Source organism: Sinocyclocheilus rhinocerous, unplaced genomic scaffold (genome assembly GCF_001515625.1).
Source record: "Sinocyclocheilus rhinocerous isolate Xijiao unplaced genomic scaffold, SAMN03320098_v1.1 scaffold1386, whole genome shotgun sequence".
In the NCBI taxonomy this organism is placed as follows: domain Eukaryota; kingdom Metazoa; phylum Chordata; class Actinopteri; order Cypriniformes; family Cyprinidae; genus Sinocyclocheilus; species Sinocyclocheilus rhinocerous.
In genome coordinates this window covers 1,584,872-1,606,908 of record NW_015660628.1, presented here as the reverse complement: position 1 = coordinate 1,606,908, position 22,037 = coordinate 1,584,872, and the positions used below count along the sequence as shown (strand labels likewise).

The 22,037-nt window shown below is 35.7% G+C and overlaps 2 protein-coding genes across 3 annotated transcripts; one reads left to right on the top strand and one right to left on the bottom strand.

The window, feature by feature from the left end:
• The first annotated feature begins 1,974 nt into the window (after nucleotides 1-1,974).
• LOC107725402 (mucin-12-like) lies at nucleotides 1,975-10,061 on the top strand. The gene is made up of 12 exons (XM_016534645.1): nucleotides 1,975-2,104; nucleotides 2,197-2,309; nucleotides 2,865-3,221; nucleotides 3,614-5,836; nucleotides 5,955-6,025; nucleotides 6,506-6,564; nucleotides 7,054-7,211; nucleotides 7,334-7,493; nucleotides 8,420-8,611; nucleotides 8,800-9,021; nucleotides 9,616-9,772; nucleotides 9,848-10,061. Exons 2-12 carry the CDS (start codon nucleotides 2,267-2,269, stop codon nucleotides 9,920-9,922), a joined length of 3,717 nt encoding a protein of 1,238 aa, XP_016390131.1. The 5' UTR covers nucleotides 1,975-2,104; nucleotides 2,197-2,266; the 3' UTR covers nucleotides 9,923-10,061.
• A 1,495-nt stretch (nucleotides 10,062-11,556) lies between these two features.
• Nucleotides 11,557-16,620, bottom strand: LOC107725370 (voltage-dependent calcium channel gamma-3 subunit). 2 transcript variants are annotated; one of them, XM_016534608.1, is made up of 5 exons: nucleotides 16,063-16,620; nucleotides 14,564-14,647; nucleotides 13,853-13,993; nucleotides 11,859-12,385; nucleotides 11,557-11,819 (listed from the first exon to the last, which is right to left on the bottom strand). In XM_016534608.1, the coding sequence occupies exons 1-5, from the start codon at nucleotides 16,271-16,273 to the stop codon at nucleotides 11,574-11,576; spliced, it is 1,209 nt and encodes a 402-aa protein (XP_016390094.1). In that variant the 5' UTR covers nucleotides 16,274-16,620; the 3' UTR covers nucleotides 11,557-11,573. The 2 variants fall into 2 exon arrangements, with proteins under 2 accessions (XP_016390094.1, XP_016390093.1); XM_016534607.1 differs by having other exon boundaries at nucleotides 11,557-12,385.
• Nucleotides 16,621-22,037: the final 5,417 nt, after the last annotated feature.

Sequence of the window (22,037 nt, the reverse complement as noted above, 5' to 3'; positions counted from 1 at the left end):
AGAGTTTGAAGCCAAGAGAGTTTAAACAGGTTATATTAGGAAACATTTATTGCCTTTACTGTCACTTTTTATTCAATTTAATATGTCCTTGCTAAATAAAAGTATTAATTTAGAATCGTACTCACCCCAAACTTTTGAATAGTAGTGTATAAAACAAGAAACTACACAAGTTCAAATGTAATCGTTAGGAGTGGCTGTATTTGGTATGTTATAGCACCGCCTACTGGAGATTCTTTCCAAGTCTAAAATATGACTGCAAGACTTTTCCAGAGTTGAAGCCAAGAGAGTTTAAACAGGTTATATTAGGAAACATTTATTGTCCAGTACTTAATCTTTACCCCCTGATGCTAATGCTAATAAAACTAATACAATCTTCCACCAATAACCTTTAACTTACCCTAAACAACATTAAGCTGTTGACATTCATTGCAGTGTGGCCTTAAAATAGTGATACTTTCACATTCTTGTTCACATTTGCACATGGATTCCTTTAATGCCATTTCTTAAGTCTGTGTATTTCAGGATCGGCTCCTCAGCATAAAAGGACTGTATTTCCTTCAGAATATTTAAAACATAAAATATTACACAGTTATATATCAAAATTTAGGATTACAGTAAAACTATTTGATTTATTATATATAATTCATTCTTAATTTAGACTTTATAAATAAGCAATATGTCATTGTCATAACATATTGTTTATTCAGACTTTGAGTTTCAATTTAACCTTCAGCTTAGGGTAAAAGAGAAGAACTTTGGTTTAAGTTAAGTTCAAAAAGGCTTTAATTTTAAAGACACTCCTATCTTATGCACTTAAACCCTTGTTTCCTTTTCAGGTGTAATAAATCCTTCTCCCTCCCTCTGTGTATATGTGCGTGTTAGTATGTCAGTGATGCAGTGTGGCCTTAAAATAGTGATACTTTCACATTCTTGTTCACATTTGCACATGGATTCCTTTAATGCCATTTCTTAAGTCTGTGTATTTCAGGATCGGCTCCTCAGCATAAAAGGACTGTATTTCCTTCAGAATATTTAAAACATAAAATATTACACAGTTATATATCAAAATTTAGGATTACAGTAAAACTATTTGATTTATTATATATAATTCATTCTTAATTTAGACTTTATAAATAAGCAATATGTCATTGTCATAACATATTGTTTATTCAGACTTTGAGTTTCAATTTAACCTTCAGCTTAGGGTAAAAGAGAAGAACTTTGGTTTAAGTTAAGTTCAAAAAGGCTTTAATTTTAAAGACACTCCTATCTTATGGACTTAAACCCTTGTTTCCTTTTCAGGTGTAATAAATCCTTCTCCCTCCCTCTGTGTATATGTGTGTGTTAGTATGTCAGTGAACGTACCTCTCACTGTGATGATGAGAAGCTAGGGAGGGACGCTCCAGGCATTTCCTCCTTTTTTTGTGTTTTTGAATGTCAGGATTTCTGTGAATTAGCAAAAGGTTAAGCAAAGTTTTAAATGCAGTGAGATTTGAATTTAAAATGAAATAATGAAATTGACTTTTAAGAAATTGTTTGAGTTTTATTTAATATCAGAATACCTTTTAGTATAGTTTTAGTTTTTACTTTGCTTTACAAATGCAGTGTCTACAAATCTGAGCTTGTCTAATCTACCCTCACACAAAAGTGTTGTGGTAGTATATTCTTCAATTCCTGCATTCAATCCCCTAAAATTGCTATCTCTCGATTTTGAGACACAGACACTGTGCCAACGATCTCTGAATGGCCTTCTGCGTGAATCTATTTTCTAGTTTGAACTGAGAGCACAAGCTCGTCAGAGGAGCGCAAACAAACACTCTCTATGTTTTCTTTCACACAAACACACACAACCTCGATAATTAACCTAAGCTTGAAATCTCCTCTGTCCCCTTAACGTTTTACCGCTTCCGTCCCATTTTCCCTCTTAAAAAGATGCCTAATCGTAATCATATGTCTGCACGATGCCTTGTTTTCTACACCCCTCGGGCGAACTCGCGCGCTCACAAAAGCGCATACGCACGCGCGAGCTTCATAAATTGAGCTGAGGTCGGTTCAACGCGGTTTCTGCGGCGGACTGAGGGATGAACTCGACTCTTCTGTAAAGGTCTTTAAAAAGAAAGAAAACTGATATGAATCCTCGTTACACCTACTTTTTTTGACTAGTTTATGTAGCATATTGTCTACATCATGTTTTAGAATTGTTAAATATTCTTTATGGAATTAACTGTGGGAACGGATTCCTCCCTGGAATGTTTTGGCTTGCAAAATGCGTCGTTTTGTGTATCTTTTCTTATTTATTTTCGCTCCAGGTAAGACGACTATTTCATTAATAGACGAGGTATTTACATGCTTAAAACATTACCTTATGTTTAAACATGTGTCCATTAGCCATATTTTAGATGGTTTATAAAAACTATTTAATATAGTTTTTAAATAGTTTATGTTATGATTCATCTATATCATATTAACCTTTTAAAAAATGTATCATGGTAATCTTAAAATTTACTGTTGTGGGCCTGATCATAACATATAGTTACTGAATGTTTATGCACCACAGAATTTACACACATGTCAAAAGTACCATGGTACTTCTAGGCTACATTTTGTTGTTGTTGTTTTTGGACATGCACATTCATATTAGGCTACTATGCTATTATTGGAATAAAAGTAGCAACCATAGTGACATCCCTTACAAAAAATACTGTTAAAGTACAAAAGTACTGATACTTTAAAATATAAAATGGTATTTGGTATATATATATGGTAAATGGTAAATGATATATATAAAATGGCTAATTTTAAGGTAAAAATATGTAAAGTTTCTTAGCTTATTGAAGGTGGTGATGATGATGTTTTCTCTGTAGGTAACACACTGTTGAACTTGAATCAAGACTGTGGAGGTAAAATTCTTGGAGAGAGGAGCGGCTCAATTCGGTACTCTTTACACCCAAACAGCCTTTTATTTAACAGAATTACCAGTGACAACGCAGAAAAACTGTTGGATGTTATCTGCACTTGGATTATTGATGCTTATGAAAATCAGACTGTTTGGATAGAGGTAATTTCTGTTGGGAAAGGCGCTCGTGTTGGAATTAAATTTGGGAATGGGAATACACTGATCTATGAAAGAGAGGAGCGGGCTCTATTCTCTGGAATTGGGAGAACCATCATTGAATGGAGCTTGAGAAGGACTGATGAAACATTTGCCACATTACATCTGAGTAAGTCAATTAAGTACCATGCTAATATCATATTCTTTCAAAAACAATTTTTTTTACCAACCCCAAATCCTTAGTGTATGTGAAAAGTATAGGAACAATACCCAGTGAGAAAGTTGTTGTATGTTTGTACATTTCCCTTAGTGTTGGAATCTTTTTTATTATTGGAGAAATATATGCAATACAGATAGTCTTGGCAAAAATCAAAAGATCCTCCATATTTTCCTTATTCATACAAAGTTAAACAAAAAGGTTATCTTCCTTCTGCAGTTATTAAGTATAAATACATATGCAAATACATTAATGCAGTGTTCTTAGTTAGTGTTGGAATCTTGTGTCTTGAATAATCTCATAATTCCTGTTTCCATTCATCATTGTGTGTGTGTTTTTCTCAGGATGGAACACGTCAGAGGACAGTCACACTCTTGCTTTGATTCCTTACACCCACTCTGATGCTGACCCGGTGTCTCCCTCTCCGAATGGCTCAAACGATGTAACTTACACTCCTGACATTCCAGTGAGCAGCAATGCAGCCCCCAAAACACACACTCTCATGGGTGAGAGTATACAGCAGGGTGGAGGTGTGTCTGACCTGGACGATAAGCGCAGACCTCTATTTCCGCAGGAAATCACCAACAATGGACAGGAAACGGCTGGAGCCTGGATCTCCGACCTCGCACTCGCTGGCACACATTCTTATTCTGATACACAGACCAGCTCTGCCCTTGACACACACATGAACACGCATACAATGTTGTCTAATGAACCTTCTTTGATGCAGTCTTCTACTGAAATCCAATCACCATTGGTGTCTGTACAAACTACACCCAAACAGGCAACTGATGTGGCAAAGACAAGTGCACTTTTAACCACAAATGATGTTGCACACACTGAACTACATATAGGAAGTTCACAGCACACACACACACATTCATTTACCAAAATACAGCTCAAAACGACAAAAAGAGATGATCCAAGTTCAATGTTTCCAACTTCCAGCTTTATGACTGTAAGTCCACATTATATTCAGCCATTCGACAAAACTTCTAAACACTTTCTTAGTGACAGTTCTTACAAGTCTAAAGCAACCACGGTGACGCTCCCAAATAGAGATGGGTTTACAATATCAGAGAATGCTGGGAAGAGTCAATTTGATTCGATTTTTTGGAGTTCAAACACAATTACAGATGACAACCAACATATATCATCAGAGATGGACAGGACAGATCGCTCTCCAAGGTCAACTAATGCAGATAAAAACATTGCTAATCAAACAATCTATGATGATTCAGTACTCACTACTAGTACGCCTGCAACAGTATCAGAGTTTCCAGATGTTAATCAAACCCACACATTAGCGTTTTCTGTTAGCGACACGGCTGAATACGCCACGTCTCCGAATGAGCTGCCAATAAATGTTACCACTGAGAATGAGCCAACAACTTCAGGCGAGTTCATGCACGCTTCATATAACACACTTGAGACTCCAACTTTGATGTCTTTGGAAGCATCAACCACCCTCATCTCACACACCATCCAAAGTCAACACGATACAAGCACCCAAGGAACCAGCTCCGCATCTGCGTCAATCTCTTACCGGATGTCACACAACACTAACAAAATCAGTGCCTTCACCACTTTCCCAGATACCATCCTTCCAGACCTGACCCCTACTGAGAGTCCTAGTACCCCAAAAAGGGACAAGGATCTGTCACCATCTGAAAGTGATTGTCTCGGTCTTGCATGCACTTTGTATTTAGTGTCCACAGTACAAGGCAAACAAGAAAGCCCCATCACCAGCCCTCCATCAATCTCTCTGTCAAGTCCTCAGATTAGTCGTAATGTGACTTCTGACCTCATGGTTGAAGACAGCACTACAGTGAGATCTGAGAACCGCACTGATTTAGAAGAACTTTATGTGTCTCCATCACAAGTCCAAAATACCAACACAAAATCAAGTATGCATACTGAATTCCCTATATACACATTTACACCTCAGTATTCAACATCTTCTGAAAACACGCAGAGCAATGTGGGATTTTCCGATGTATCTGATATCAGTGAGAAGAGTAGTGGTCAAACAGTGAGTGATCCTACTCAGACTAGAACAACAATTTCGAAGACGACTCTTGGCTCATCTCCATTTAACGACATTCATACTGGATCAACAGAAAACACTAATGAGCTTACCGCCCACACTATCGCCACATTGAGTACGTCATCATTGGAAACCACGACTCCATACATCTCTCAGGTCAGTACAACTGTTCCAACAAGCACATCTGTTAGTACGACCACTCCACATTGGGAAACTAGTGAGACCTCTGTGGTTCACACACCTTCAATAACTAGCCCCCAGATGAATCCACATGCCACGTCCACAGAAACGACTTCGGTCCAGGTCCAGACTCACATTCCAGTGCGTAAACCCAGCACTGTCAGACTTCCCCAACATATGACCACAAGCTCTTATCTAATTAAAACAAAATCACACACAGTATCTAAACAAGCAGTGACTCAAACATCTTGGATCCATTCTACTGCATCCAGCTTTGACAGGAAGTGGCTACATGGACGTCATTATTTTATAGTGAAGGACCAGCCAGCAATCATCAAGGGTGAGTAACGTATCTGTCACTTTTGCTGCTTGAGACGCCTAATTTTTCACTTCTCCATATTCTTAGTAAACATGAATCTTGTTTTTTTCCTGAAAAACATTTATTCTTCTGTTTTCAGAGAAAACATTTAAAGTACTCTTACAGATTGTTCTGGAAGGAGATTATGCCCCTAGTATGAGGTTGCTTGAGGTGAAACCATTTGAATTACTTTATATACACTACCATTCAAACCTTTGTACATGTGAATTTTTATGTTTTGAAAGAAGTCTTCTATGCTCACCAAGGCTGTATTTATTTGATAAAAATACAGTAAAATCAGTAATATTGTGAAATATTATTACAACTGTTTTCTATTTGAATATATTTTAAAATGTAATTTATTCTTGTTATGGAAAGCTGAATTTTCAGCATCATTACTCTAGTCTTCAAAAATCATTATAATATGCTGATTTGGTGCTTAAGAAACTGCTTAACATTTTTGTGGAAAGCGTAATAAAAATGTTTTTCAGGATTCCTTGAATAGAATAGAAAGTTATGTATGTGTATGAAATATTTTATAACATTATAAATGTCTTTACTATCACTTTTTGATCAGCTGAATGTGTCGTTGCTAAATATTAATTTATTTCCAAAAAAAAAAAATTTTTTTTGGAACCCCAAATTTTGTAGGTGGAGACATTTCTGTACAGCCTTTCTGGATTTCAGAATCAACATGTAACCTGGCACAGGTAAAAAGTTTTACTGACATATATATTGTCAACTAGACATTGCTTTAATGCAATTCATAATTCAGTGAGTACTTAGGAAGAACTTGTAATTGTAAATGAAATTTTTTTTTTGTTCTGACTGATTGTCTAAAGTAAACTTTCAATTTGGGACCCCTAGAGGATCATTATTAAACTGTGAAGGGTTCATGAAATTGTGATAGAAATGGTAATGCAAAATAAAAACAATAACATTCTTTTAAAACAGACAACATTGTTATTATTATATAAAATGTATTATAATATTACTAAACATAAATAATAAATAAAAAAAAACAGTCAAAATTACATTTTAGGTTTAAAATCTCAAAGAGTATTTCAGGTACAAAATTTAAGTCACAGTGGTTCAGCAGAGAAGAAGATTTTGAAAACCTGATCTAAAATATCTAAATAGTGGATGACTTGTGTTAAATAAGTAGATTTGATGGATTCTGTCATGTATATTTTCATCAGTGGCCCAGTTCTGCAAACACTAGTTCAGTTCCAAACAGTGGAAGCTCTCTCCTGGCTGGGAAGGGTGGAGTCTCTGTTACAAGAGGCGGGGTTAAACCCACTGCCAAAGAAAGGAATACTTGTGGGTGGAGTTAGAGTGAAGAATATTACTGTGGGAGGTGAGTGTTGAATAACGAGATTTTAACCACTTAGATATCTCTCAATTTTATTTCTATGTTAACCACTCAGACCATACCTTAATATGTTTTTTGTTTGTTTTCTTTCTTTGTTTCTTTCCAAGGGTTGCAGACAGATGTTTGTGAATGGTTGTTTGAATGTCCATCTGGGTTCCAGTGTGTTTCTTCAAAGGGCAATGCCACATGTACATCTGTGTGCCACTCTGAATACTGCAAACATCAGGGCATCTGTGTCCATCGCCTCGGGCAACAGCCTATCTGCCAGTAAGTTCAATGTACAGTTACATGCAGTGTAGTTTTGCATAGTCAGATTTTTTATTTGCAGCATACAATCTGATTTTAATCGCAACTTATTCTGGTCCAGACCTGTGCATTTATATGTGCACACTGATTAACCCTGTAAAGCCTAACATATTAAATAATAGTCAGAAAAATATATCTATATTTTTTGAATGGAACAGTTTATTAAACCTTTAGATGAAATCTAAAAAAAAACTTTTTTGTTAAGTATCATATTTGATACATCAGGCTTTTATGGCTTATATAGTATAAAAGATTATGGAGTTCACACATGATTTTATTCAGAGGAACAAACTGAGCAAAAATGTGCAATTTGGTTCAGTTACTGAAATTCTCATGGCCAAAAAAATTAGATGTAATTCTGATAGCTTGTAATGTCAATCAACAAGATCTTCATAATAGTATAGCAGACTACATGAAACTTAAAACGCATATTAATACATGAAATGCATATAAATATAATTTGTCACTCTATATCTCCCAATGCATTGATGATTGAGAGATGTACAAATAAACGTTCCTCAAAAGCTTGTTGCATCATATTTGAAACATACATTTTAACATGATTTTTCTACAAGATGATGTTTAATCAAGTAAACCTAATTAGCATGAAATATTACTAACCATATAAAGAGTATTTTTGTTCTACTTTATAAGAATCAGTAAAGATTTCACAGTAAAAGGACATGATTTGAAGATGGTTTTACAATTATACCAAAAGACCTTTTACTTGCTAAAAAGGCATAAATCAGATGACAGAAAGCATGTAGAATATTGTGAACAACAGGGAAGTTTCCATCATTTTGATAATCAAAAATGTGCATATCAAATATGATACAGCAGGCTTTATCGGGTTAAAATCCTGCTGACCAAACTCTCTTTTTCTGAAGGTGTCCTGTTGGGGAGGATTACTGGTTTATGGGCCAGCGCTGTGACCTCCACATGACCCAGCCGCGTTTGGTGGGCGTGTGCTTTGGAGTACTGGTCGCTGTCGCAGCAATCATGGCTCTTCTGTCTTATCTCACAGTGCGCCGCTTTAAAACCATGATAATGCAAGCCAAAGTGGAACAAACACGCAGCAGGTATCACGTTCAATCATTTTATACACACACACTCCCATACACTCAGCTCTAGTAGCCTGCTTTTGTTATTGGAAATAGTTTGCAGGAAATCATTGGCCAGTTAAAACAAACCATGGGTTGTGATAGCGCCACAACACAGGGGTCGAATGTGTGAATAATATTCCTTTGTCTTCTGTGTGTGGAAACAGTTATCGCAGATTTAATCACTTTGATGAGCTTTCGGCTCGTTTTTGGGGAAGGTCCTGGCCGGGCTCTGAGGACTCGTTGGATAACCCTGCCTTCACCCGCTCTGATGAATTACTACACATGAGAGCACTTGACCGTACCTGCTGTTACCATGATGACACTCTTTCTGTGGTATCCACATACCACGGTAGTGGAACACACCTCAACACCATATATCCTCACGGGTACCGTAAGATTAGCATATTATTGAATAAATCATAGTTTACCATAAATATCATGGTACATGAGTTTCAGTAGCATGGTACACTATTGTTCAAAAGTTTGGTGTGGGTAAGGTTTTTAATATTTTTGGAAGAAGTCTCTTATGCTCACAATGGCTGTATTTATTTGATTAAAAATACAGTAATAATGGTAATATTGTGAAATATTATTACAGTTTAAAATATCTGTTTTCTATCTCAATCGATTTTAAAATATTATTTATTCCTGTGATGCAATGCTGAATTTTCAGCATCATTACACCAGTCTTCAGTGTCACATGATCCTTCAGAAATAATTTCAACAATTTCTTATTAGTATTAGTGATGAAAATAGTTGTGCTGCTCAACAGTTTTTTTTTCTTCAGGATTCTTTGCTGAATAGAAAGTTCAAAAGAACAACATTTATTTGAAATAGAAATATTTTGTAACACTATAAATGTTTTGTAACACTAAAAGCTTACCCCAAATGTTTGAATGGTAGTGTATAAAGCACCATAGTATTACCATAAAATGAGTAAGTTGTTCACATGATTTTTCCATGTATGTTTTGGCTTACAGTTCTCAGTATGGTTGGGATCTCAGCAACTGCAGCTTGGCGGATGGTGTGGTGGATTCTGGGAAGGCTAGTGATCTGTCAGTCTGTAGCTGGCCAATCGAGCCGATTCAATGGACACCATTCCCTTTGCTGCAGCAGATCAACAGGAATACCACCACAGTAAGACTCGTACACTAAAGACTCTATATCTATATTGTTGTAATGGAATGACACATAACTGTTCTTCATATCCAGGTGAAAGCATCCCGTCCACGCTCTTACTGTGAAGGCATGGAACTTGTAGATTTAGAGAAGAGCTGGACAGCTTAATGGAGAGTCTCAGAAAACCCAACAAGCTCTGGTCAAGTGAGAGAATATTTAATCTGTTTCAGGAACACCATTGTTGTGCCAAACTTAATAAAAATTTATTTTAAATGAAAAAATACTTTTTTGGGATCTGCTTCCAGTGTACGCTATAAAATGTACACTACCATTCCAATGTTGGGTTTTAACTTTTTAGATAATTAATACTTTTATTCAGCAATGACACATTAAACTGATTAAAAGTAACAGTAAAGACTTTTATAATGTTATTAACAGATTTCTATGTCAAATAAATGTTGTTCTTTTAGACTTTAGTCAACAAAGAATCCGAAAAAAAGTGTCAGTTTTCACTAAAATATTAAGCAGCACAACTGTTTTTAACATTAATAATAAGAAATGAGAAATTAATAGAAAATGCTGTACTTATTCTGAAAATAGAACATATCGTTTTTCATATTCTCCTGCTCTGCTTTCCAAAGATGTGACAACAAACCTGGTGTTAGCAAACTTGAACATGCCTAATAATTGAGGTAGCAAGACACCGATTTCTGATCGCCTAACATGCAAATGTAAAAGTTCAAGGTTCAGTCATAGTCATGCATGACCCAGACACTAATGCCACCATCCTGTTCTGCCCTCATTCAGTCTAAAATCAATCCACTTAACCCCGTTGCTCCAGGCCATCTGTCCTATCAATTGTATTGTCTGTTAATTTGTATAAAAACTGTATGCTAACTTTCCCAATCCAACAGGGTACATAAAATATACACTAAAAACCGAATGCTCTAAACAATGTTTTAACACTTGCTAGAGCTTTTTTTTTGCCAATCACTGAACCACTGGAATGAGAATGATGTATTATATTTTCAGAGAAGATCTAGTAGAGTAGTAGAGTGGATTGATTTTATCATTCATAATATGGATCTAGAAATTATGAATGAGCCAGTGGACCCTTTTCACATTTGCGGGGTTCTCAGAAATCGCCATATTTGAGTAAACTTCTATAGTAGCAAATGGAAACTACAGCAAATGTTTTTTTGCATTCTCATTTGCTCCACTAGCAAAAAAAATAAAAAATTCACAATAGTGTTTCTATGACTTTACAAAAGAGGGGAAACCTATTGAGATCACATGAGAGATAGATTACAGTGGTCAGAAGAGTGAAATGTCAAATTTGCTGTCACTCCCACACACTAGTTTTCTGTAATTTAATGCCAAGTTCATAAAACACGTAGTATAGCTTTATAAATGTACATGACATTTTTAAAATGAAAATATAAAATGCTTTTCTAGATTTACGTTGTCAAAAACGGCATCAGTGAAAAGGGTCCAGTGGTGTTGGCTTCACGAGAGAGAGCGGGAGGTTGCCGCTTGGTTTTGACATAACAGTTGCCCTTTGCTGCTCATGTGGCCATTAAGAGTATTGCATCCGAAAAAGTTCCAAGGATAAAGGCAGCAGGTTCGCTTCTGCATAGAGACAGCAGAGGGCACAATAAACAGCACCATTTGTTTTTTTCAGAGTCAGTCCACTTCATTTAGTACATAAAGCTAAAAGCAAATAATATGCATATATTCAGTGAAGGAATTAGCTAATCTTCATGACCTTTCATATAGCATAATATAGCAGCATAGGTCCCTTTTTTTTCTTCTTTTCTTTTTACACCGGAGTTGTTCTTCTTGACGCAGTGCTACTTTGAGACATATATGAGGGCTCTTTTACAGCGTTTTGCACGGGTGAATTGTCATTCCCAGAATTTTGCGCATGCACTGGGCTTTTACTGGGATTTAGTGAGTTTAGTTTATAGTTCTGCGACAGCACGACTCCATTTTCAGGTTTGACTGAATTTTGTCCATGTGCATTTGCAAACGCAAAGCCTTTCTCGGTGCTCAACGAGTTCTGTATGTGCGAAAGCTCTCTTTCTGATTGCAACGAGTTCTGTATGTGCGAAAGCTCTCTTTCTGATTTCAACGAGTTCTGCATGGTGAACACACGAGGAGTTGCAAAGCTGTTATTAGCGATGACAGAGTTATGAAAATGTGCAAAACCACGGCCAGCGTTGAGGGTGTTGTGTGCGAGCGCGTGAGCAGCTGTTGGTGGAAGTCCGCGTCCCAGCGCGTAAAGTCCGAGGTCGTTCCCGTGACGGGCCGGAGAGGATTCGCGCGATCGGGAGTCTGAGGAGCGGTTTTGACCCTGCCTCCAGCGGTAGCGGGAACGGTAGCTGGTCGAGCGTCGATGCTGTAGGGAATGCGTGCTGGTTTGGAGTGTGCGATGCGAACGCGCTCTCAGCACACGGTGCGTATCGATGAACAGGTGCACGGTCAGGACGCCAACAGTCTCCGCTATGATGAAGGAAAGAGCGCCGCAGTAGAAGCTCCAGCCGTACCAATGACTGCGCTTCGACTCGCTCTGGTTAGGGTCGCCAGCGTTGGATGAGATGTACACGATAATGCCAATGATGTTGCTGAGGCCTAAAAAAAAAAGATACTGTCAACCTTCTTTTGCTCCAGCTCACTTATGTGTGTGTTTCTAACCTAATCATACATTGGGGGCAATTTGCTAAAAAATGTCCTTAGAAATTAGTTAAATGTCCCTAGAAGTTATCATGCTGTTCTCGAAATAACTGGTGATCTTATGAAAACAATCTTACGTAAATTATGTAAGCAATGCATTTTTCCCACAAAAAAGGATCATATTTTATTGCCTTCAATACTAAGTTGCTAAAGACACCCTTGGCATTGATTCTGTAGTTTTGTTTATGAAAAGTTGCATTGTATGGAAGCCCATTTATGCCACATAAAAAGTCGAAATTATGAGATACTGAGTCATAATTATGAGATAAAAAGTAGGTAATGTTGAGATGTAAATGTGAAGTCATAATTATGAAATGAAAAGGTAAAAATTCTAACAAAAAGTCATAATTATGATATAAAAAGTAAAAAAAAAATTTGGTCAATTTCACCTTTTCTTATCACAATTAGGACTTATTCTCCCATAATTGTGACTTTTTATCCCATAACTATGACTTAGTAGATCATAATTTTAACTTTCACACAAGAAGAAACATAAGTCATAATAATTGACTTAATGTAATAATATTTATTATAGAAAAAGTCTATTTTGAGATACTACGTTATAATTCTAAGATAAAAAGTACAATAATTAATATTACAAAAAAGTCATAATTATGAAATAAAAGGACAAAAGTATGGGAACAAATTATGGGAAATTATGGGAATCTAGTCATAAACATGACATAAAGGTCAAAATAATGACAAAAAGTCTTAATTAGGAAGTAAAAGGCCAAAATTTTGTCATAATTTTGACTTTTTAAGTCATAATTTCGGCTGTCTATATTAAGACTTTTTATGTCATAACTGACTCTAACTGAAAATTGAGTGTTTACTGTTTTGCATTATTACACACTATTTTTCCTATTTAATACTGTAAAGCTGCTTTGACACAATCTGTATAGTTAAAAACGCTATATAAATAAAAGTGACTTGACTTTTTATCATTATTGTTTGTCATAATCTCTTAGACGTTTTCTTATAATTTCCTCTTTTATGTCATAATTAAACTTTTTATCTCATATGTTTGTCTCTTTATGTCCTAAATTCACTTTGGTCATAATTATGATTTACCAAATCGTTTTTCTTATGTGGCAGAAATTGGCTTCCATATTACTGTCATGATGAGAATACCACATAAATTTGCTTACAGTGCCACCTACTTGTCAAAAGCTAAAAAATATTTACAAATAATACAAAATCTGCTTTGTTATGATCAAACAAATCTACTCAATATTACAAAGGGCGGATATTTGGGTGCTTCACCCTGTGATTGCTGTTTGCAGATATATTTATAATTGATAGATTTGAAAACATCTATGGTACATATAACCAGGTAAAAGTCTATATATGAGCATATGGACATACCAGCTGAGACAAAAAAGATGCCTGCGCTCAGGATGACATTGTGTCGGCTCTTGTAGAACTCACTGGCGGCTACACACACTCCACCAATGAACAGCAGTCCCACACTCAGTATAGGGAAAAGACTAGAGGCACGCACAGCACCTGTCACACAAACACACACAAATTATAACTAATCTCTAATAGTGTTTTTCTCTAATCTATATACTTATTATTATTGTACTTATTATTTTATTTGAGCTCTTTTACAGGGTTCCTACATATTTTCCAATTCAAAATTCCATCATTTTCAAACCACTCTAAATTTTTCAGTCCATATTTTTACATAAATGGTTCATACGGCATTATATTTATATAATATAATGTCATCTCTAAATATTATTATTTTCTCTTTTTTGCCATTGGTTTTCCTGAAGCAATAACATGCTACATGATGAGAAGAATCTGCATGTATTCACCTGATGCATCAGTATGATTAACACAATAACACAAATATTTTTCCATACTGCTTTTTTTTCATATATATTCACACCTGGAATTTACTCAAATCAAATTCAGTACATTTCCACACTTTTCTAAAATCTTTAGGAAGGAACCTTGTTTTAACAGTGATTAAATTGGAAACTACAGAGTTAGCAAATGCTATTTTTATAGTAGGTTTTTATTGCATGTGTTTTACCTTTAACTGAATGTGAAACATTTGTAGATACTCACGCAGTAGATATTCCGCAGCATCTTGTTCATAATCTGCATCCTCTGGAAAATGATCAATGTTCTTACAAACCCCTTTAAATATGCCTGTAAGAAACACCAGATACTTTCACAATCACACATGCCTCAGTTAAAGGCCAATGCCATTTTCCACATGATTGGACTAATGCTATCAAATCATTAACAATATCAATATCCTCCAAACTAATTAGACATTCTCAAAACACACAGACTCTGTTTCTCTTTTATCCAGGCAACACATTTTCTCTTTTGCTCAGTGTCATTCCACATATCAAATATCATGAGCCAAAGTAATATTTAAAAGAGATTTAAAGCTAAATATAGAAGCTAAAGTGTCAATTTAAATAGGGCTTCCGTGGCTTTCTTTTTTGTTGTTTGTAATTTAATACAAAATGGTCACTGCATGTGCATGTATGTGAGCGTGATGTAGATGCCACATACATGTACATGCATCTGCATTTTTAATAGCTGGATTTCTATATCTTTGTGTGTATAACTGATGTTTTAGAGAAAGTATGGTCTGTGCCAACCGTCTTTCTTAACTGTCTACTCGTACCCTAAATATCTCTTGCATTCACACGCGTAAAGTGAACGCTGCCACATTGATGCCCTTTTAACAGAGTGAACGCTTCACTACACTTTCCATTAAAAGAATTGACGTTGAAGTGATATAGGTCAGAGAGTAGGAGAGGGTGTGGGTCGAAACTAGAGGAATGCGTATTGTGAGAGAAAGTAAAAATAATTCAATCAATAATCAGATAAATAAATCAACCCACAGGAAACAGGAAAGGGGTTTGATTCGGCTCCAACTTTTAAACATTTATAGTCGTCTGACACACAAGCTTTAGAAAAATGTAATGTGTGGTAAAATGACAGTGACGGTAAGGTCATTGTAAGATAGTACTATTATAGTGAATGTGTACTATGAGTAATTTATGGTACATGTAAAAAACAGTAAAACTACTGTACAATGAAAAAATTGCAAGGTGATTTTACTTTTTTGTACACTGTAAAAATGGTAACTTGAAATTGTTAGATTAAATAGCTGTTTTTACCTGATTTAACCCATAAACAATAGTTGGTATAAATTAAGGTATTTCGGTTGATTAAGTGATGTTATTCTATTTTGACTTGAATAAAATTAGCCTAGTTAATTATAAAATTTACAATTTTTTGGTGTAAGAGTATAAATATTTCAATTATTCAGTAACATTAAATCTCAAACAAATACTGTGTTAAGGTTTCAGAACCTTTCTGTCATTTAATTAATTCATTCGTTTAACGAATAGCAATTTACCATCAATTTATTGCAACACTTATACCACAGTTCTACTGCTACAACTTACTTGCAATCATAAAATAAAAATCATAACAAAATCATAGTTTGAGCTAAATATATAGGCTATTATAGTGTTATCAAGTCATCCACTTATACATGTAATAAAAAGCATTTTTTCACAGTTTTGAAGGAAAAAAAGTACCTTCCATGCAGCACTGTCTCCAGAGTCCCGAGTGCGTAAGTACCTCTTCGTTCTTTCGGTTGGTGTCATTGTCATTGACGCTTTTGGTCCTGCAGACTCCACGCGAGTACAGCCAGTAGTCGGTGCCCACCGCGATGGTCATCAGGCTGAAGGCTGCGAAAGCCCCCGCCGTGGTGATGAGCATCTGCACTCCACGATTACACACCTTCATCCTGCACCCGGCTCTCCGGCATCAGTGTACACTTAGCACGGCTTATCCATATTCACGCGTGTTGATGAAGTCTCACATGTCTGCGACCGTGACAGTGACGTTTTCGAGAAGTTTTGGCACGCGTTCCTCATGCTGTGCGCTTTTACGCGTAAAGTGAGAGAGATCATTGGGGTTTATCTCCTTCATTAAGGTAGGCTAAATCCTCATTTTAACGCTCCAAACTTACCTTATACATTCAAAATCAACTCCCAAGAAAAACTTTTTCCCAAAATATATTATGGTGGTGTTAGGATTTCTCGATATTCCCTCGGGTAAAACCAGTATGCCCATGACTGGTCTGTGTGCATTCCCACATGGATCATACTGAGGTGGGTTTTGGTTGAGCCTCTCTGATTGTGGATGTAACGCACCGCCTCTCACTTTGCGCTCGATAGTGTCGTGAACAGCACAGATAAACTTATGCAATAAAGGATCAGTACATTTTAAAGAAGAACATGCACAAACTAACACATTTATTTAGTTACCCTGCCATTTGCATTTGCTTATTTACAAACCGTAAAAATTAGGTGGCACTTTTAATTGCGTACTATGCATATATATTGACAGAAAACGTACGTTTATTAACACTTAACGTTTCTGAAATTACACATATTAAAGTTTTTTATTACATTGTAAAGTCGTATAAAACCTATACAATTATTGTGACAATATAAATGGCTAGACAAGTTGCTATGACATATTTTTACATTGTACAACATTAAATACTCAGTGTCAGGTTACAATATTCAGTGTTGGGAAGGTTACTTTGGAAATGTAATAGGTTACAGATTACAAGTTACCCTATCTGAAATGTAATAAGGAATGTAACTATTTCAATTACTGTATTAAAATAATGTGACTGTAACGTTGGAGGTGTGACAACGGAGTTGAGGATCCAGATGCAGCTTTATTAAGATCGTAGTCAGACAGGCAGGGTCAAACACCAGCAAAACAGTACCATCCAAGGCAAATCCAAAAGAGTAATCCAATAAACAGGCAATGGTCAGGGCAGGCAGCAAACAATCAAAACAAGGAAACAGTCCAAGATCAAAAACTCGAAGGCAAGGAAACTAGGAAACATTACGGGCTATCAATCATCAGCAGTGTATGTGTGTGTGTGTGTGTGTCATTCTTATAGTGTGTGACTGATGAGGTGAGGAGAGACAGGTGACTGCAATTGGTGAGTCCTGATGAGTCCAGGCAAAGGATTATGGGAAATGGAGTCCGGGGTAAAGTGGCAAGAGTCTGGAATGGAGTGCCCTCTAGCGAAGCTCACGGGCACTCCAGCTAGAGATTAGTGACAGTAACTGATTATATTTGATTACTTTTTGATGACTTTTCTACATTTCTAAAGTTTTCAACTGTTAATCATTTTCAAACATGTAAACCAGGCAGGGTTAACCTTACAGTAGTAGGCTACTCAACACTGATTACTGTCACATGCTAAATCAATTAAGATTATAATCATTTAATTTTAAAGCACAGCCACCACAAAATCAGACTTACTTTGAGATCATTCTGAGGTTAAATACAGATTTAAAACCATAACAAGAAATAGTTTAGTAGCTACGATACTGATTTTGAAATCAAATCTTTGCATATATGACAGGAAACACTGGCATCTAACAATGGCTTGGAAAAGAACAGTTAATCTTCAAAAATAAAGCATATACATAAACCCAAATAGGAAATAAAACAGCAGTCAATGCAATTTATGAAAGAAATCAGCTAAATCTGTATGTGGGGGTGTGTGTGAAAAAAATCAGATGTAACTCCCTTTGTAATCGTTCACATTTTCATAAGTAATTAATTTAATTACACATTTTTTTCTCAGTAACTGTAACTGATTACAGATACATTTATTTTGTAGTTAAATTACGTAATTCTGTTACATGTAACTAGTTACTTCCCAACACTGGTTACCCGCTATTGTAGTTTTAATGTGTGTGTAAAATGTAACATGACCACTAATGTAAAGTCTCACTGTAGTTTTATGTTTCATAATCAGTCGCTGCTTTATATACTTTTATATATATATATATATATATATATAAGACACTATGGACTCTCTATGGAACCTCATAACAAAAACTAACAAAAATTTATAAACACACAGATTGGCATTTGAAAACTTCAGCTTTAATAATCCACATAGCATAAATAAATAACATGCAAAATATCTCTGCAATTACCAGCGATAGCCCTCCCCATAGCCAACCACTGCTGCTGTCTGGATGTTATGTCGATGTGTCGTTGTTGACATGCATCTGTCTTGCATAGTATAAAACTTGTTTTGGGGGTTTGATTCTTGTACAGGAAGCCCTTTAAAGCCTTCATCATTAAAACATGATAGAAAAACTAAAATAATAACCGCCTACTAAACAGGGCCAGGGTTTACAATATTAAAATGTGCATGTTTGTTCGAGGTGTGACAATTACCTTGATTGCGTAAAGGCCACATCATTCATTTACAATTACGCACATGCCGAAGAGATTTAGTTTAGGGCAGTAACGCTAGTAAGACTGTCAACTACACGCTATTTTATCACTTTCTTATGTTTTATTTTTATTTTTATAAAAGTTCAGTTAAAGCAACTGTACGTAGTTCTGTGTATTCTTGCGACTTTGGAGCTCCCTAGAGTTAAGTGAGTGAAATTCACTGTAGTAATTACATGTGCATTTGTTACTGCCATAAAGCAATCCACCCTTTTCGCCGAATTTCATACCCGTTCAGCAAACTTAGACTACATCATCCCAAAACACACGATTGAGCGGAAACAGAAGCCATTTGCATTATTAAAAGTCAGTGAACCATCAGAATGATTTTGAAACTGTATTTAAAAACATACAGTTGCTTTAAAATAACAGCTTTTCAATCTCTCTTTCCAGCTTTCACATCTTTGTAGTTCAGGCTACAGGTCTTCACAAACCTTTAACCCTCCATATACACTATACAATAAATATTATACAATATCTTTATACATTATCCCCACTTTTCCAGTTATCACCTTAGGAAAAGCAGATTATACTTATCACTGTTTACATGATCACACAATGTGTTTTCATTTGGAAGACTAGAATACTTATATTTCGATTTCATATATCTAATTACAAAATAAAACATATAAACAAATAGAAATGTTCACACACCATGACCCTTATAAGGATCTATGCTACAACAGATCCAACCATTACTGACACACTTAGTTAATAAGTTAACACCAAGTTAAAGAGCAAGGGCTCTACCAGGCATGCATAGGGTAGACTAAAACTCCTTGTGGAGCCTGTTTAACACAGACACATTGCACATAATGAGCTCCCCAAACACTGCAGATTCCCCCACAAAAATATATGGCACATTAGGGTTTCAGTCAAGACTGGTACAGTAGCTAACGTTAGTTTTTCAGCTCATACAGTATGAATCACATTCTCTGCAGCCAGTCATATGCATGAAACAACCCCTGATGCCAATTCAGTAAACAGCACTTACGCACTTTATCAAGGATTGCAACCGCATGCACTTGTCAGCTGTTCAAAAATAAATTGAAAAGAAATGGTGAAACTCAATGCTTTAAACACAGTAAAGGTTGAAAGTGCATTCTAACATTTTCCAGTCAGTATTTGTAATTCTCATCATATTGCACATCAAAAGACTGTATTGTCATACGATAGCACTTTTCTGTGCCCTTAAAGATACCGTAGGTCTCCCCTAATTCATTATCCATTTTTTTTGTAAGCATATTTTAATTTCATGTTATTTGATGCTACAGTCACTGGTTTTTGTATTTTATTCTCTTTGTGTCATGCTTGCAGAATGTTTCCTTCTCAAACGGTTTTTAACCCTAAAATTGGCATTATGCCAAGTTTTCTTTAAAAATCCAATTCCACCACATAAGGGAAAATCATGCTTTGGTAAATAATTATGAAAATTGACATACTAAGTCATTCAGACATACAAAGTTGAAATTGAGACATAGAAGTCAAACAAGCTGATATTGTAAGATTAAAAAGTGAAACAAAGTTGAAATTATGACTATGATTTTCATCTCATAAATATGACTTTTTATGCCATAATTATGACTTCTGTTATAATTACCCCCTTTATCTTATAAATATGACTATGTCATAATAACAAGGAAAATTCAACTGAAAAATCTCAAAAAGCTAAATCAATATGATGCTCTCACAGTTAAGCTCATTAATTGATTTAAGACTGTTTTAATATCAGATTTCAACTGATCAGCAATGAAGGCAAACAATCAACATATTTCTGGCACCACAAACGTCAACCGTTTTCATGTCAAATGTTGATTTTCAAAGCTTTATCCATGTGCTTTTGAGTTGCATGTAAATTATAAATCAACCCTGTTGTCTTATGTTTTTCCCTCATGACACAAAGAATGAATTTTAAGAGCATCTCAAGAACAGAAGCCATTATGCTGGGAGCAAACTAAAGGCCATATGGATGTCATTATTTTTAATATTTTGCTGTAATGCTGAGAATCTCAGACCAAGCTGACAGATATCAACCACTTAAACAGACATCTAGCAAGAAGTGCTTGAGGATATTTGCTTATCTAGCACTCACTGATGCACGGGAACTTGACTTTGAATTGATACCAAAATGCTTTACTAATTTAGACCAGATTGTAACTTAAACGGTTCAAGGTTGCGTAAGACCTAATTAGCTCTGGAAAAGGCCATTAGTGCTGCATGTTGTCAGGCTAATTCATTTGGAAACGAGGGGCTGCAGGAAAAAGCTGACTGAATCTATGGAGAGAATGGGTAAAAGAAAGAGGTAGGATAATTCTCATGGAGATGAAAACACAAGACATTCTCATGGAGACTATGAATACACTCTTTTATAACCGTTCTCTCTCCTCTGGCGAATTCATTTCAGAGTTTCTGAGGCCTTGGTTGAGACTGAGTATAATCCTGGTTTGGTTCTGTATGAACCTGCTGGGTTTGTGCCTTTTTAGGTGAAGAGAGAGGACAATCAAGATGGCACAGGGACAAAAGAATGCTTTCTGGGTAATAAGACCGTGTCCTGTTCTCACACCTGTATGGAGCAATCAACTGGAGTTTGGTGTTAAACTTGAATGACAAACTCAGGGTTGGTGTAGGAGAAGCCTTGGAATTCATTTTGGTCCAGATTCATAATGAAGAGTTTATCCGTTGGTGTCAGCTCAACCGCCATCTTGGTGAACTCCTTGTCAAAATTACCTGTGTCACGTCGATTTTTCTGAAATAAAAACAGAGAAAGAGAGTTATGAGTGTGACCATGAATGTGCATAATGTGTCGCATACGTCACTACTGGTCTAGGTTATAACTAGTAACCTGAACTCAAGGTGTTAAAGGTCAAAGATATTACTTGTTTACACATTTTTAAATTGTTTACGTTTTTAAAATTTTGAAAACAGCACAATACAGTAAGGTTCTACATGTTTACATTAGTTAATTACATACACTACTGTTCAAAAGTCTGAGGTTGGTAAGATTAAAAAAAAAATTGATCAAATTTTTACAGTAAAAACTGTAATATTGTGAAATATTATTACAATTAAAAATAACTTTTCTATTTAAATATATTTTAAAATGTAATTTTTTCCTGTGATGCAAAGCTGAATTGACAGCGTCATTACTCAACATTGAACAATATGATGTTGAGTTTATTGCCACGTGCATTGAACAATACAACATTGTGCTGCTTATTATTTTTCAGGA